The following is a 12894-nucleotide window of genomic DNA, read 5'->3' on the forward strand; positions in this document are numbered from 1 at the left end:
AACTTCCTATCGCGCGTTTGCCGGATTCCTTCACGGGATCTTGCAGGTGAGAAGTGGTGCCGCGTTCTTCATGAACGTTGTAATCCATTTATCGTTTTAATAGAGCGAAGGTTCTTTAAATCGCTTACTCTGTTTTACGTTATCACTGGTATCAGAGCCACTAATCCTCGGAAACGATGGTGGGAGAGTTACGTTCCCGTTCGTTGCAAAACATTCCGGCGGAAGCAGAAGCTTCGGAGTTAGATCAAGCTACGGAGGAGACGATCCAATCGCGGCTAGACCTGATTCTCAACAGAACCCAAGCTCTAGAGATATCTGTAGCTGAGCAAAATAAGAAAAATGACAAAAACATTGCCGATATGTTAGAAATTGTTAAATCGATGAAGCCAAATCAAGCTTCTTCAGGGGAAAAAATAGGGATGGCTAAGAACTCTCCGGCAGTATCGGCGACGCCGAGTTCTGGTGAGGGAGGCTCCGATCAGTTTCAGGGTTATAGATCGGGACCACCGCCTTATTACGCAGGATTCACACGCATCGGGAAGGTGGATTTTCCCAGGTTCAACGGTGACCGTGCTCGTGATTGGCTGTTTCAGGTGGAGGAATTTTTTGAGGTTGATCATACACCATTGGACATGAAAGTGAGGATGGCCGCCTTACATTTTGACGGGAAAGCGGCAACATGGCATAGATCTCTGCTTCACACTCCAGGAAGTAAAAGAGTCTTGAGGGATTGGGATTCCTATAAATTGGAAGTGTTGGATAGGTTTGAGGATTTGTTGGATGATCCCATCTCTGAGTTGAAACAATTACAAGAGACATCTGGTATTGTGGATTATAATGAAAAATTTGAATTGATTAAGAATCGATTGGATCTTCCTGAAGATTATCTTGTGAGTTCTTACCTTGCTGGGTTAAGGGTGGATACACAAATGCATATTTGTATGTTTGAGCCTCTCTCGATTAAGCAATGTTATTTGCTAGGGAAGCTTTATGAGAAAGGACACCCAACACCTATGTCTACAACAACTCACTGGTCAAGCAACAGGAATACAAGTTCACACACTGTTCACAGGCCCTTGTCTACTGTTAAAAAGGAGAATTCTCTTCCTTCTTCAGGGCAAGTGAACATCAACAACACTGATATCAAGAAACCTGCCAGAAAATTTTTATCTCAAGAAGAAATGAGTGCTAGAAGAGCTAAGGGATTGTGCTATCTTTGTGATGAAAAATACACTCCAGATCATTACCTAAAACATAAGAAAACTCAAATATATATGATTGAAGTTGAAGAAGAGGAGGAAGAAGATACGGTGGAACACAAAGATGGAGAATTGCAGGTGGTGGAATATGAAGGTCAGAGTCGGCCTCAAGTCTCTGTAAGTGCGGTTAATGGGGCAGCTGATTATTCAACTATGAAAGTAAGAGGAGTTCATGCAAAGAAAGCGGTATTTGTGTTGTTGGATTCCGGATCAACACATAACTTCATGGATCCTAAAACTGCAGCTTCTTTGGGAATTAAATATAGACCTGCAGGAACAACAAAGGTCTCAGTGGCTGATGGTAGTAAACTGGGAGTGCAAGGTTTGGTGGATAAGTTTCAGTGGGAGTTTAAGGGTGTTCCATTTCAGGCTGACTTTATGATTATACCCTTGGGGGGGTGTGATGTGGTACTGGGAGTGCAGTGGCTAGAAACACTGGGAGATATTACTTGGAATCTAAAAAAATTTGAATTCAGCTTTATGTGGGGACATAAGAAGGTTTTGCTTCATGGTATTAAACATGGTTCTGTAAGAGAGGTGAAGACACTAAAGTTTAATAAAGCTCAAGAAAAGGAAGTTCAGATTTCAATGATCTGTGCACATATGGTGGAAAATGACAATGATTGGTCTATTAGTGCAGAGGAGGGTACTCAGAGTTTGGAAGGTTCAGCTCCAGCTATTACTCAGCTTAAAGAATCATTTGGTGACATTTTTGCGGAGCCCACAACCTTACCACCTTTTCGAACAAATCATAATCATAAGATTCCACTCAAAGAGGGTGCAGATCCAGTCAATCAGAGGCCTTATCGGTACGCAGTTTATCAAAAAGATGAAATTGATAAGATAGTGGAGAGCATGTTAACTAATGGAACTATTCAAGCAAGCTCTAGTCCTTATGCATCTCCAGTAGTCTTGGTTAAAAAGAAAGATGGTACGTGGAGGCTCTGTGTGGATTATAGGGGCTTAAATGGTCTCACAATCAAAGATAGATTCCCTATTCCACTGATTGAGGATCTAATGGATGAGTTGGGTGGTTCTACAGTATTTTCAAAGATAGATCTCAGGGCAGGGTACCATCAAGTTCGTATGGAGCCCGAGGATATCCATAAAACTGCCTTTAAGACACATAGTGGACACTATGAATATGTTGTTATGCCATTTGGCTTGACCAATGCTCCTGCAACCTTTCAAGGGCTTATGAATGCAGTGTTCAAGGAATTTTTGCGCAAATTTGTGCTCATTTTCTTTGATGATATACTGATCTACAGTGCTACTATGGAAGAACACATTAAGCATTTATCACTGGTATTTGCAAGAATGCGGGAACACAGCCTATTTGCTAAAGAATCAAAGTGTGCATTTGCTACCGCAAGAGTCGAGTATCTGGGACATTATATTAAAGCAGGAGGAGTATCTACAGATCCTACTAAGATTACTGCAGTAGCAGAATGGCCTATTCCTACTACATTAAAGCAATTAAGAGGATTCTTGGGGTTAGCAGGTTATTACAGGAGGTTTGTTAAACATTTTGGTACCATAGCAAGACCTTTAACTCTTTTAACGAAGAAGGAAGCGTTTCTGTGGACTCATGAAGCTTTGGAATCTTTCAACTTACTCAAGAAGGCTTTGTGTGAAGCACCTGTGTTGGCCTTACCTCTATTTGACAAACCATTTCTTGTGGAGACTGATGCTTGTACTCAGGGTATCGGGGCAGTACTGATGCAAGAAGGCCATCCTCTTGCATATATCAGCCGTCACTTGAAGGGAAAGCAATTGAATCTTTCTATTTATGAGAAAGAACTACTGGCAGTGGTCTTTGCAGTACAAAAATGGCGACACTACTTATTGCCACATCACTTTATCATTAAAACAGACCAGCGCAGCCTCAAATATTTGTTGGAGCAGAGATTGAATACTCATATTCAACAGCAATGGTTACCTAAGCTGCTTGAATTCGATTATGAAATACAATATCGCCAAGGCAAGGAAAATATCGCAGCTGATGCTTTGTCCCGAGTAGATGGGAGCGAGGTGTTGCATATGGCTATGTCTGTCTTAGAGTGTGATCTCTTAACAGACATTCAAGCTCATTATGCTACAGACTGTGAGTTGCAAAAGGTGATTAAGGACTTGGAGAAAGATCCTAAAGCTAAGAAACATTTTTCTTGGACACAATCTATTTTAAGGAGGAAGAGTAAGATTGTAGTGCCCCAAGATATACAACTGAGAAACAAAATATTACAATGGATGCATTGTTCTGGTACTGGAGGTCACTCAGGGAGAGATGCCACTTTTCACAGAGTTAAGAGTCTCTTTTATTGGAAGGGTATGGCTTTGGATATTCAAAATTATTTCAGAAGTTGCAGCGTCTGTCAGCAATGTAAGTATGACACTTCAGCTTCTCCTGGTCTATTGCAACCTCTCCCTATTCCTGAAGCCATATGGACTGATCTTTCTATGGATTTCATTGATGGCCTTCCTCTGTCTGCGGGTAAATCAGTCATTCTGGTGGTGGTTGACAGGCTAACTAAAGCAGCCCATTTCATTGGTCTTTCACATCCCTATACGGCTGTCTCTGTTGCTCAAGCATTCCTTGACAACATCTTTAAGCTCCATGGGTGTCCAAGATCTATTGTAAGTGACAGGGATACGGTTTTCTTGAGCAATTTTTGGACTGAACTATTTACTCTCCAAGGAGTGGATCTGAAAATGTCTACAGCTTATCACCCTCAAAGTGATGGTCAAACGGAAGTCGTGAACCGCTGTTTGGAGACTTATTTAAGGTGCATGTGCAGTGATAGACCTCATCTCTGGAGTAATTGGTTGGCCCTTGCAGAATTCTGGTACAACACTAATTTTCACACCTCTACCCACATGACTCCTTTTGAAGCAGTTTATGGTCAGGCTCCTCCCATTCATCTTCCATACCTACCAGGCGAATCTAAAGTTGCAGTGGTTGCTCGGAGTTTGGAAGAGCGTGAGCAGATGATCCTTATTCTCAAGTTTCATTTGTTGAGGGCGCAACATCGTATGAAGCAGGCTGCAGATCTACATCGGTCAGAAAGGAGTTTTGATATTGGTGATTCAGTTTTCCTCAAGCTCCAACCCTACAGACAAGGTTCTGTGGTCATGCGTCCCAATCAGAAACTGGCTCCAAAATATTATGGACCATATAAAGTGATAGATCGGTGTGGTAAGGTCGCTTACAAGCTACTGCTTCCAACAGGTTCTCTTATTCACCCTGTTTTTCACGTCTCTCAACTCAAAGCAGTAGTAGGTAATGTGCACACATCATCTCAGCTACCATCCATTGTCTCCGATGTACTACTCAAAGAACCAGTGGCTATCTTGGATCGCAAAATGGTTAAGAGACAGGGACGGGCAGCTACAATGGTTTTGGTTCATTGGACTAATGAAACAGAGGAGGAAGCAACGTGGGAGTTCCTCTTTGACTTGCAGAAGAAGTTTCCAGCCTTTGAACCTTGTGGTCAAAGTTCTTCGAACAGGGGAGCTTTGATATAGCTTTCTAGAAGGTCAACAACACACGTGTGAAGTCGGAGGGCACGTGCGGAGTGGTGAGCTGGAGGCTAAAAGATTCTCTGTGACGGAAGTCGTTGCTAACGATGTTACTTTTACACATTATATGAGCGAATGTTAGCTCACAGTTTTTCTTATGCAAATCTTATTTCCTCTGTAATACTCTAGAAGTTTCTGGGTTATTCCTCATCGTTTTGCCGGATTTCCTTCACGGGATCTTGCAGGTGAGAAGTGGTGCCGCGTTCTTCATGAACGTTGTAATCCATTTATCGTTTTAATAAATCGAAGGTTCTTTAAATCGCTTACTCTGTTTTACGTTATCATTGAGCCACTTCCCACACAAGCCACCAATACATCAGGCTTACCACCCTAGAGTTGATTGGATTGCCTTCTTGTCTCTTTCCCGATCACAGATTGAAACTCACGTACTATTATCGGACACGGATGCGGTCCTACCACAGTTACCGATAAGTAGTATGTGGTATATAGGTTTTCTTGCAAGAAACTGATACATCCTTGAGAATGGTACTGAGATCTGGAGTCAGATCAAACTTTTTTGACTTGTTCATCTTAGCCATCAAGTCAGTGTGGCTCAAATTGTCAGAGTCACGGTAGACACTTTTCTCCCTCAATATGGATAATACCTCATCAACTATCTCGTCTTTGTATACCGCCCTCTCAATTCTCCACATCTCCTCAATCTTGGGAGTGTGCTCATGATTCCTCCGATCAACCTCACGGAGGAGACCTTCTGCTGTAGAAAGATCAACAGTAACAGGAATGCCAGGAACCATTTCTGCTTCCCTGGTTTTTGATGTGGTTGGAATGTCACCAATTTTGGTTCCCTGCTTCTTGGTTCCTTGCTTCCTGGGGATTGGAGCTGGAACATTTTTTTTTCTTCTCAGCCGCAAACATAGCATCAGTCATCAGTGGGTGATGTAGTAGACCACTATGCCAGTCAGATTTATTGAAACAATGCCCATCTTTCAACTTGTTCCAAATTATGTCCACTGCCATATCCTCAACCTCATCACTCCAAGAGTAGTTCTGGAGATCATCACCATCGTCAGTGTGGATAATGCTCTCCACATCAACCTTGTTAAGAAAAAAGTTATGTTTAAGATAGGAAAGGTAAACAAATATGAAATTGCTGAATTTATGTGCAAAATATCACTTACAAGAGGATCGTTTTCTGTTTGGAATATGTTGGAATTGTGATAGGTCTTCAGCTGGGTGAGTTGAAGCACTGATCTGTCAGTAAACGTTTGCTCATCCTTTAAATCAGGTAAATACCTCTCAAGAAGTGGTATGGTGTGGAGAGCCAGAAGTTGGAATGAGAGCGGGAAGTTGTGTGTTGCTGTATGAGACTGACTTAGTTTATCAGCAAGATTGGCAACAAATTGATTATAGGGACCAAGTTTGACCATCTCCAGCGTCTTTTTAAAAGACTTGCGGCCCCAAGGGTATCTGACAAATGCCTCTACATCCTTAACCATCTCTGCAACTTTCTTTGATGGTCTAACTTTGGAGGAATTACAAACCAAAATCCCCTCAACAATAACAATGAGAGCCAGTTGTAGCCTACGATCACCACTCATTCTCTGGCTTCTTGGTAACTTCTTATCGCGCTTCAGCATACTAACAATGTCTCGAATGGAGTATGTCTTTTTGGGACCTATTAGAATGTTGAAGTAATCATCATCACCAGGTTCTTTAGCCTGCATCTTCTTTTTTTCTTCAGGGGGAGGGAATGGACCACAATTTAAACCAGTGAGGATAGCAAATTCTTTGAGAGAGAAGCGGATGGGATGGCCCGCAAAAACAAACCACATTTCATATTTCTTTTTGGTTACAAGGGAGCGATAGAGAATTTGATGGACTAGTTTCCCAGACAGAGAGCTCTTCCGGACTGGTAGTTGAAATAGACGACCAAAGCAAGTAGATTTCAGCCACTTAAACTCCTCTGTACCATCTAATACTTCAACAAGGTCTAGCAAATACTCAGGTCTAGAGTATGAATTTATACGGCCTTTGAGAGGATACCGGTCTGTTGCAAACAACCGAGGAGGGAGGAGGGCTGGAGAGTACTCTGCAGGGATATCTTGTGGACTAACACAATCCCTGTGGACAAGTAAAAGGTAGACCAAAACATTATTCCTCCGAAAACAAACAAGGAAACAATGATCCTCATTAAAAAATGGGAGACAATATGTCTATCACAAAACTTGTCCTCTGTAAAAGTATTTATCAGTCCAAAAGTGGGAGACCAAAAAAAAATGAGGAGGACAAATTTGGTTTTCGACATATAAGTCCTCCAAATTTTGATAGACAACATATTAACCAGAGGACAATTTCTGACCTTGAAAGATTTACGGGATCAGAGGGGAGATTATTCTGGTCTTCCGGGGGATCTGGCCCGAGATTGGCTGTAGAGCCATCTCCTTCATCTGTTGTCTTCGATCTGTGGAATCCGACAAAAGTTTTTTAGATCAACCTCACGAAGGTGTGAGGACAACAAATAAAAATAGAGGACAACTTAGGTCAACACCCAAACTTGTCACTCAGAAAAAACAGTTGCTTGATGACAACGAACCTTGGAGATGGTACGAAATCGGAGGGAATATTGTCGTGGACTTCCGGGGGATCTGGCCCAAAAAGGGCTGTTGGAGAACCGGCGATTTGAGCCGTCTCTGTTGTCTGCGATCTGTCGAATAAGATAAAAGATTAAAATTGTTAATCGCAGACAATTTTTTATTAAAAGAGTAGACAACATCTAGAAGACTATTTACATTACCTTGATGGGGAGGAATTCACCGGAGATAATCGCAAGGAATCGGAAGGATTGGAAGCGGCCCGGTTAGATCTGGTGGACAACAACAGATAAAATGGAGAAATAAATGTTAGAAAACCAAAAAATCCGACAAAAGTCTCCAACTAAGTAAAATTGTGAAAATCCAAACCTAGATGGTGACGACATCCATGGGAGATGTTCGTTCAGGTCATCGGATGTTGACGAAATCAATGGGAGATGTTCCTTCATGTCAGCTGATGGATTATTCAAGGGAAGGGGAGAGGTCGAAGAGGAGGGTTTATCCGGATCTGTTATCTTCCCACTGGATGAAATATGAAGAATAAATTGTTGGTTAGTAACATGAACAAAAGCAGAAACCATCGGAGAGTAGAGATGCCCGAAAATTACCCAGACTTAGTGTTTGAGGAATCGAAGTCGTCATCCTTTGCAGTCCTCGGATTTAGAAAAGCGAAAGGGTTGTATGGCATGATAACAAAATCGGATCTTTAAAAATCGAAAACCCTTTGTTGATTATTACTCTTTATCTTCCCAAATTTGGAAGAAATGAAGAACCCTAATTCACTCTTCTGTTGGACGAGAGAATATGAAAGGTTCGCTCGAAAATTATTTTCGCGGCTAAAACTGTCGAGAAAAAAAGAAAATGGTAGTTTTCGAGACAGATATGACGTGACACTGTTTTAAGTCAGACAGTTTGACTTTGTTCTGCAGAAAACGACTTCTCTCTTCAAGGGTATAATAGTCTTTACATATTAGGGCAATTGTTGGGCTGTGGCACATTGAGAAAGCATTATTGGGCTGTGGCAATTTTGAAAAGATTTTGAACAGTGTATGGCACATTTCTTAGTTTTCTCTTCCAAATGTGCCATAATGGTGGACAGGACTTTGAAACGAAAATATGTGGTAGACAAGAAATGTTGTCCACCTTTAAGACAACAGATTGGGAAGAGATTTGGTGGACAAAAAATCCTGTCCACCTTTGAAACAACAGACAAAAATTTTGGTGGACAAGAAATGTTGTCCACCATTATGGCACATTTGGAAAGATTTATGTTTTGTGGCATTTTTTGCTAAGTTTTTTAACGGTAAATGGCACATTAGTTAGATTTCTCTTTAAAGAAACAGTATCATTAGAGGCCTCCTTCGTAGGGAACTCCACTATCCTTCAGCCACGATTCGCCATGTAAAAGCTCATCAATAGTGAATTTTGCCGCCTCTTTAGGATCACTAATAACTCTAAACCCTGTCCAGTTGACCCTCTTGCTAGTCACAGCTCCTGGACCATTGTTTTGATATTCTCCGTAGTAGAGAGTTGATAGACCAGTTTCTCCTTCCCAGGGAGTCCAGCCTGCAGGATCAACTAATTCGTCGATGAAAGATTGTAGAATCGCAACTGTTGAAAACTTCTTCCATGGACGACCAAAAAAAGTTTTCATGGTTGCTTTAAGAGGATAGAGGTCAGAGCTTGCAGTGATGTTGCACTTTTGGATCGAGAAGCCTGACTTTTGGTACAAAATTGAGCGGGACTGAGCGGTTATCACGTTTCCCTGCCCCCTCACAGGTTTTCTTGCTTCGATTCTACACAATTGGAAGACTGCCGCCGCGAATCTACAAATAAAATCAACAGTGCCAGTAATAAAACACTCCCTGTAAAACTGGCGATCTCTGTGAGGATACAACACATCTTGATATCCCTCGATACGACATCGGTGAATAACGGACATATCACCACTCACACGAAGGGCAACAGCTGGTCCCTTCGCCGGTCCGGCCGTGTTCCGAAAGCACATGTATATTCCGATAAATCCTTTACCAATTAGAAGCTGCAATTGTATGTTTAGTATAATTGTGGTCGTTAAGAATGTAGTAGCTTGGTATAAAGAAAAGAAACTATAAACTATTCATGAAGAGAACACAAATTCTTACCAATAGTTGCGGTATAGAATGTTTTTTTACTCTTGCTCTAGAAATGAGTTCCTCAAGCTCTGGGTTGACCCGACGTTTATAGACACCTTCACCAATTCCGTCGATACATGTGATGTAGCTAGTAAGAACACCACTGAGCCAAGTGTGGACGTTTTCGTAAGATCCAAGATTAGGGCTTCCTCCTCCCAAGAGTTCCTCTACTGAACGGATCATCCTATCTTTTGCCGACTTCATCATCTATTCATCTCCTCAAATCGATTTGTGTCCTCCCTCACACCAAGCATATCACTCTCCATCTCCATCTCCTCAAGTAGTTTTGTGTCTTTCCTCACACCAATCATAACCATGTCGACCCTCCACACGGAGTTTTTCAAGACGAAGATCAATAAGTCACGACGTCTCATCTCCAAAAGTGACGAAGATACCGTCTTGAGCTTCAACAAGAGGTTTTGACATGACGGTTTGTCATCATATCCTTTGCAAACTCGGATCATCATTGTTATGAGCTCATTGATGTTGTCATCTTCAAAGCGGACTAGATCGGAGTAGGATTGTGAGAACGTTAGCATGACAATAAGAAAAATGGAAAGCTTCATATAAACCAACATTGTTGAAGGTTTTTTTTTTCTTCTTTCTTTAGTGATTTGGATAGTTAAGAGATGTGAACTAAGGAAAGAGGAGTTGTGATGGTCCTTTTAAATAAACAAAAACAACTTAAATTTTATTTGAGATTTTTTTTTTGTAGTTAGTACTAACTTTGTGTTTTTTTTTTACAATATTTGTATTTGTAGTTTTAGAGTATATAAAATAAATGATAACTTTTATTAATTTAAATTGTATTATGTCATTTATTGATTGACACAAATACCTTAGTATGTTTATCAATCGATGCTCTCACTAACTGCCCTTCAAATTTTTTGCAGGTAGATCAATAAGTCTTTCTCATGATTTCACTTTAGTTACTATTTATTCAAACCTGAAAAATTCGTAAATGTTGTGAAACTTATTGTTATCTTATTCCATTCCATGAATAATGATACATATATATAGACATATAAACCTAGGGTTTTAGAGTACATAATGAATAACCCTGATGGGCTTATTGGGCCCGGTTATAAGTCCAATATGATGTATTATAACACTCCCCCTTGGACGGAGTAACCGGACCTGATGGTCAATCGGGATCTCGATAATACGCTGGGGAATGTTGCCTCATTAAAACCTTACCAGGAAAACCCAGTGGGAAAAACCATGGTGAAGGAAAAAGAGTACAACACGCATTACTCCCCCTGATTAGAGCATCACCGTAGATCTCTAAGTCTACACATTCCTATTTGTTGGATGAGCTTCCGGAGTGTTGAAGCGGGCAATGATTTGGTGAAAAGGTCGGCGGAGTTATCGCATGATCGGACCTGTTGAACGCTGATCGTACCATCCTTCTGCCAATCCGAGGTTGAGAAGAATTTCGGTAGGATGTGCTTCGTCCGATCTCCTTTGATATAACCTTCCTTGAGTTGAGCAATGCAAGCCGCGTTGTCTTCAAACATAACCGTGGGCTCCTTATCTTCTTTCATACCACAATCTGATCGGATGTGCTGAGTCATGGATCGTAGCCAAACACATTCTCTGCTGGCTTCGTGAATGGCCAAAAGTTCTGCATGGTTTGATGAAGTGGTAGTGATTGTCTGCTTTATCGATCTCCAAGAGATAGCTGTTCCTCCATGCGTGAACACATAACCAGTTTGAGACTTGGCATTGTGCGGATCTGATTGATATCCTGCATCAGCAAAACCAACTAGTCCATCCTTGTTGTGGTTAGTGTAAAACAGTCCTAAGTCTTTAGTACCTTGAAGGTATCTTAGGAGGTGTTTGATACCATTCCAGTGCCTCTGAGTTGGACATGAGCTGAAGCGAGCTAGGAGGTTCACGGCAAAACAAATGTCTGGTCTAGTGTGACTAGCCAAGTACATTAACGCTCCTACAGCACTGAGGTATGGCTTTTCTGGACCGAGAATTTCTTCATCGTCCTTCTTGGGACCAAATGGATCACTGTCCAATCCTAGGCTCCGGACAACCATTGGGCTGTTCAATGGGTGGGCCTGGTCCATATTGAATCGCTTGAGTACTTTTTCAATGTAAGCCGCTTGATGCACAAGGATTCCTCCTTTAACGTACTCAAGTTGTAAACCCAAACAGAATTTAGTTTTACCTAGGTCTTTCATTTCGAATTCTGCTTTCAAGCAGTCGACTGTTTGGGAGATTTCACCAGATGTTCCGAGGATGTTTAGATCATCCACGTAAACTGCTATGATTACAAATCCTTTGTTTGAGTATTTCTTGATGAAAATGCATGGACTGATGGGATCGTTTTTGTAGCCTTCTCTGATGAGATATTCGCTTAACCGGTTATACCACATACGTCCACTTTGTTTCAGTCCATACAAGGATTTGTTCAGCCTGATGCAGTATTGATCTCGAGATGCATGCTTATCTTTAAGCTCTATGCCATCTGGTAATCTCATGTATATTTCATTGTCGAGGGGCCCATAGAGATATGCGGTGACAACATCCATTAACCGCAAATCTAGATTTTCTCTTATGGCCAGACTTATGAGGAATCGAAAAGTAGTTGCATCCACCACCGGAGAATAAGTCTCCTCATAATCGATTCCGGGTCTCTGTGAGAATCCTTGTGCTACAAGCCGTGCTTTATAACGAACGACTTCACCGAGTTCGTTTCTTTTACGCACAAAGACCCATTTATGGCCCACTGGTTTGACATTGAATGGTGTCCGGATGATCGGACCAAACACATTCCTGAGTTTGAGACTCTTTAACTCCACGTTTATGGCTTCTTTCCATTTTAGCCAGTCTGTTCTATGAGTGCACTCTATGATAGACGTGGGTTCTAGATCCTCTTGCGTGTTCGCAATATCAAGTGCTACTTTGTATGAAAAGAGTGCATTTAAGTCGACTTCTTTTTTGTTCCATTGGGTTCCAGACATGTTGTAATTGATAGAGATCTCATTGTTATCGATCTCGTCAGAACCTAGAGATTCGGCGTCCCGAACCTCTTCTGGTGGTTCATTAGAGTGAGTCTCAGCGCGCGCTATGTCTGTTATATTGGGAATCCCGGTTTCAACTATTGCACCTTTCTTTGATTTCCGTGGATTCTTGTCTTTGGAACCTAGAGGTCTGCCACGTTTATTTCGTGATGCAGACTCTGTAGCAACTTGAACTTGTCCCGTTGGAACAGTGATTCGTACTGGTGCATTACAAGCTGGTATGTACGATTTGGTTACTTTGTTCGGGTCAGCAAAGGAATCTGGCAATTGATTAGCTAGCTTTTGATAGTGTATAATC

The 12894-nt window shown here is 41.5% G+C and overlaps 1 protein-coding gene across 1 annotated transcript; it reads right to left on the reverse strand.

Moving 5' to 3' along the window:
* Positions 1–8735: 8735 nt before the first annotated feature.
* LOC9324466 (probable pectinesterase 30) lies at positions 8736–10172 on the reverse strand. Its single transcript, XM_021033939.1, has one exon. It carries the CDS (start codon positions 9393–9395, stop codon positions 8736–8738), a length of 660 nt encoding a protein of 219 aa, XP_020889598.1. The 5' UTR covers positions 9396–10172.
* Between the last annotated feature and the right edge of the window lie 2722 nt (positions 10173–12894).

This window comes from Arabidopsis lyrata, assembly GCF_000004255.2.
Source record: "Arabidopsis lyrata subsp. lyrata unplaced genomic scaffold ARALYscaffold_2, whole genome shotgun sequence".
Lineage (NCBI taxonomy): Eukaryota > Viridiplantae > Streptophyta > Magnoliopsida > Brassicales > Brassicaceae > Arabidopsis > Arabidopsis lyrata.

Coding starts and splice junctions, on each gene's coding strand:
- LOC9324466 (XM_021033939.1), bottom strand. CDS start 9,395: ATGTGCTTTCGGAACACGGCCGGACCGGCGAAGGGACCAGCTGTTGCC.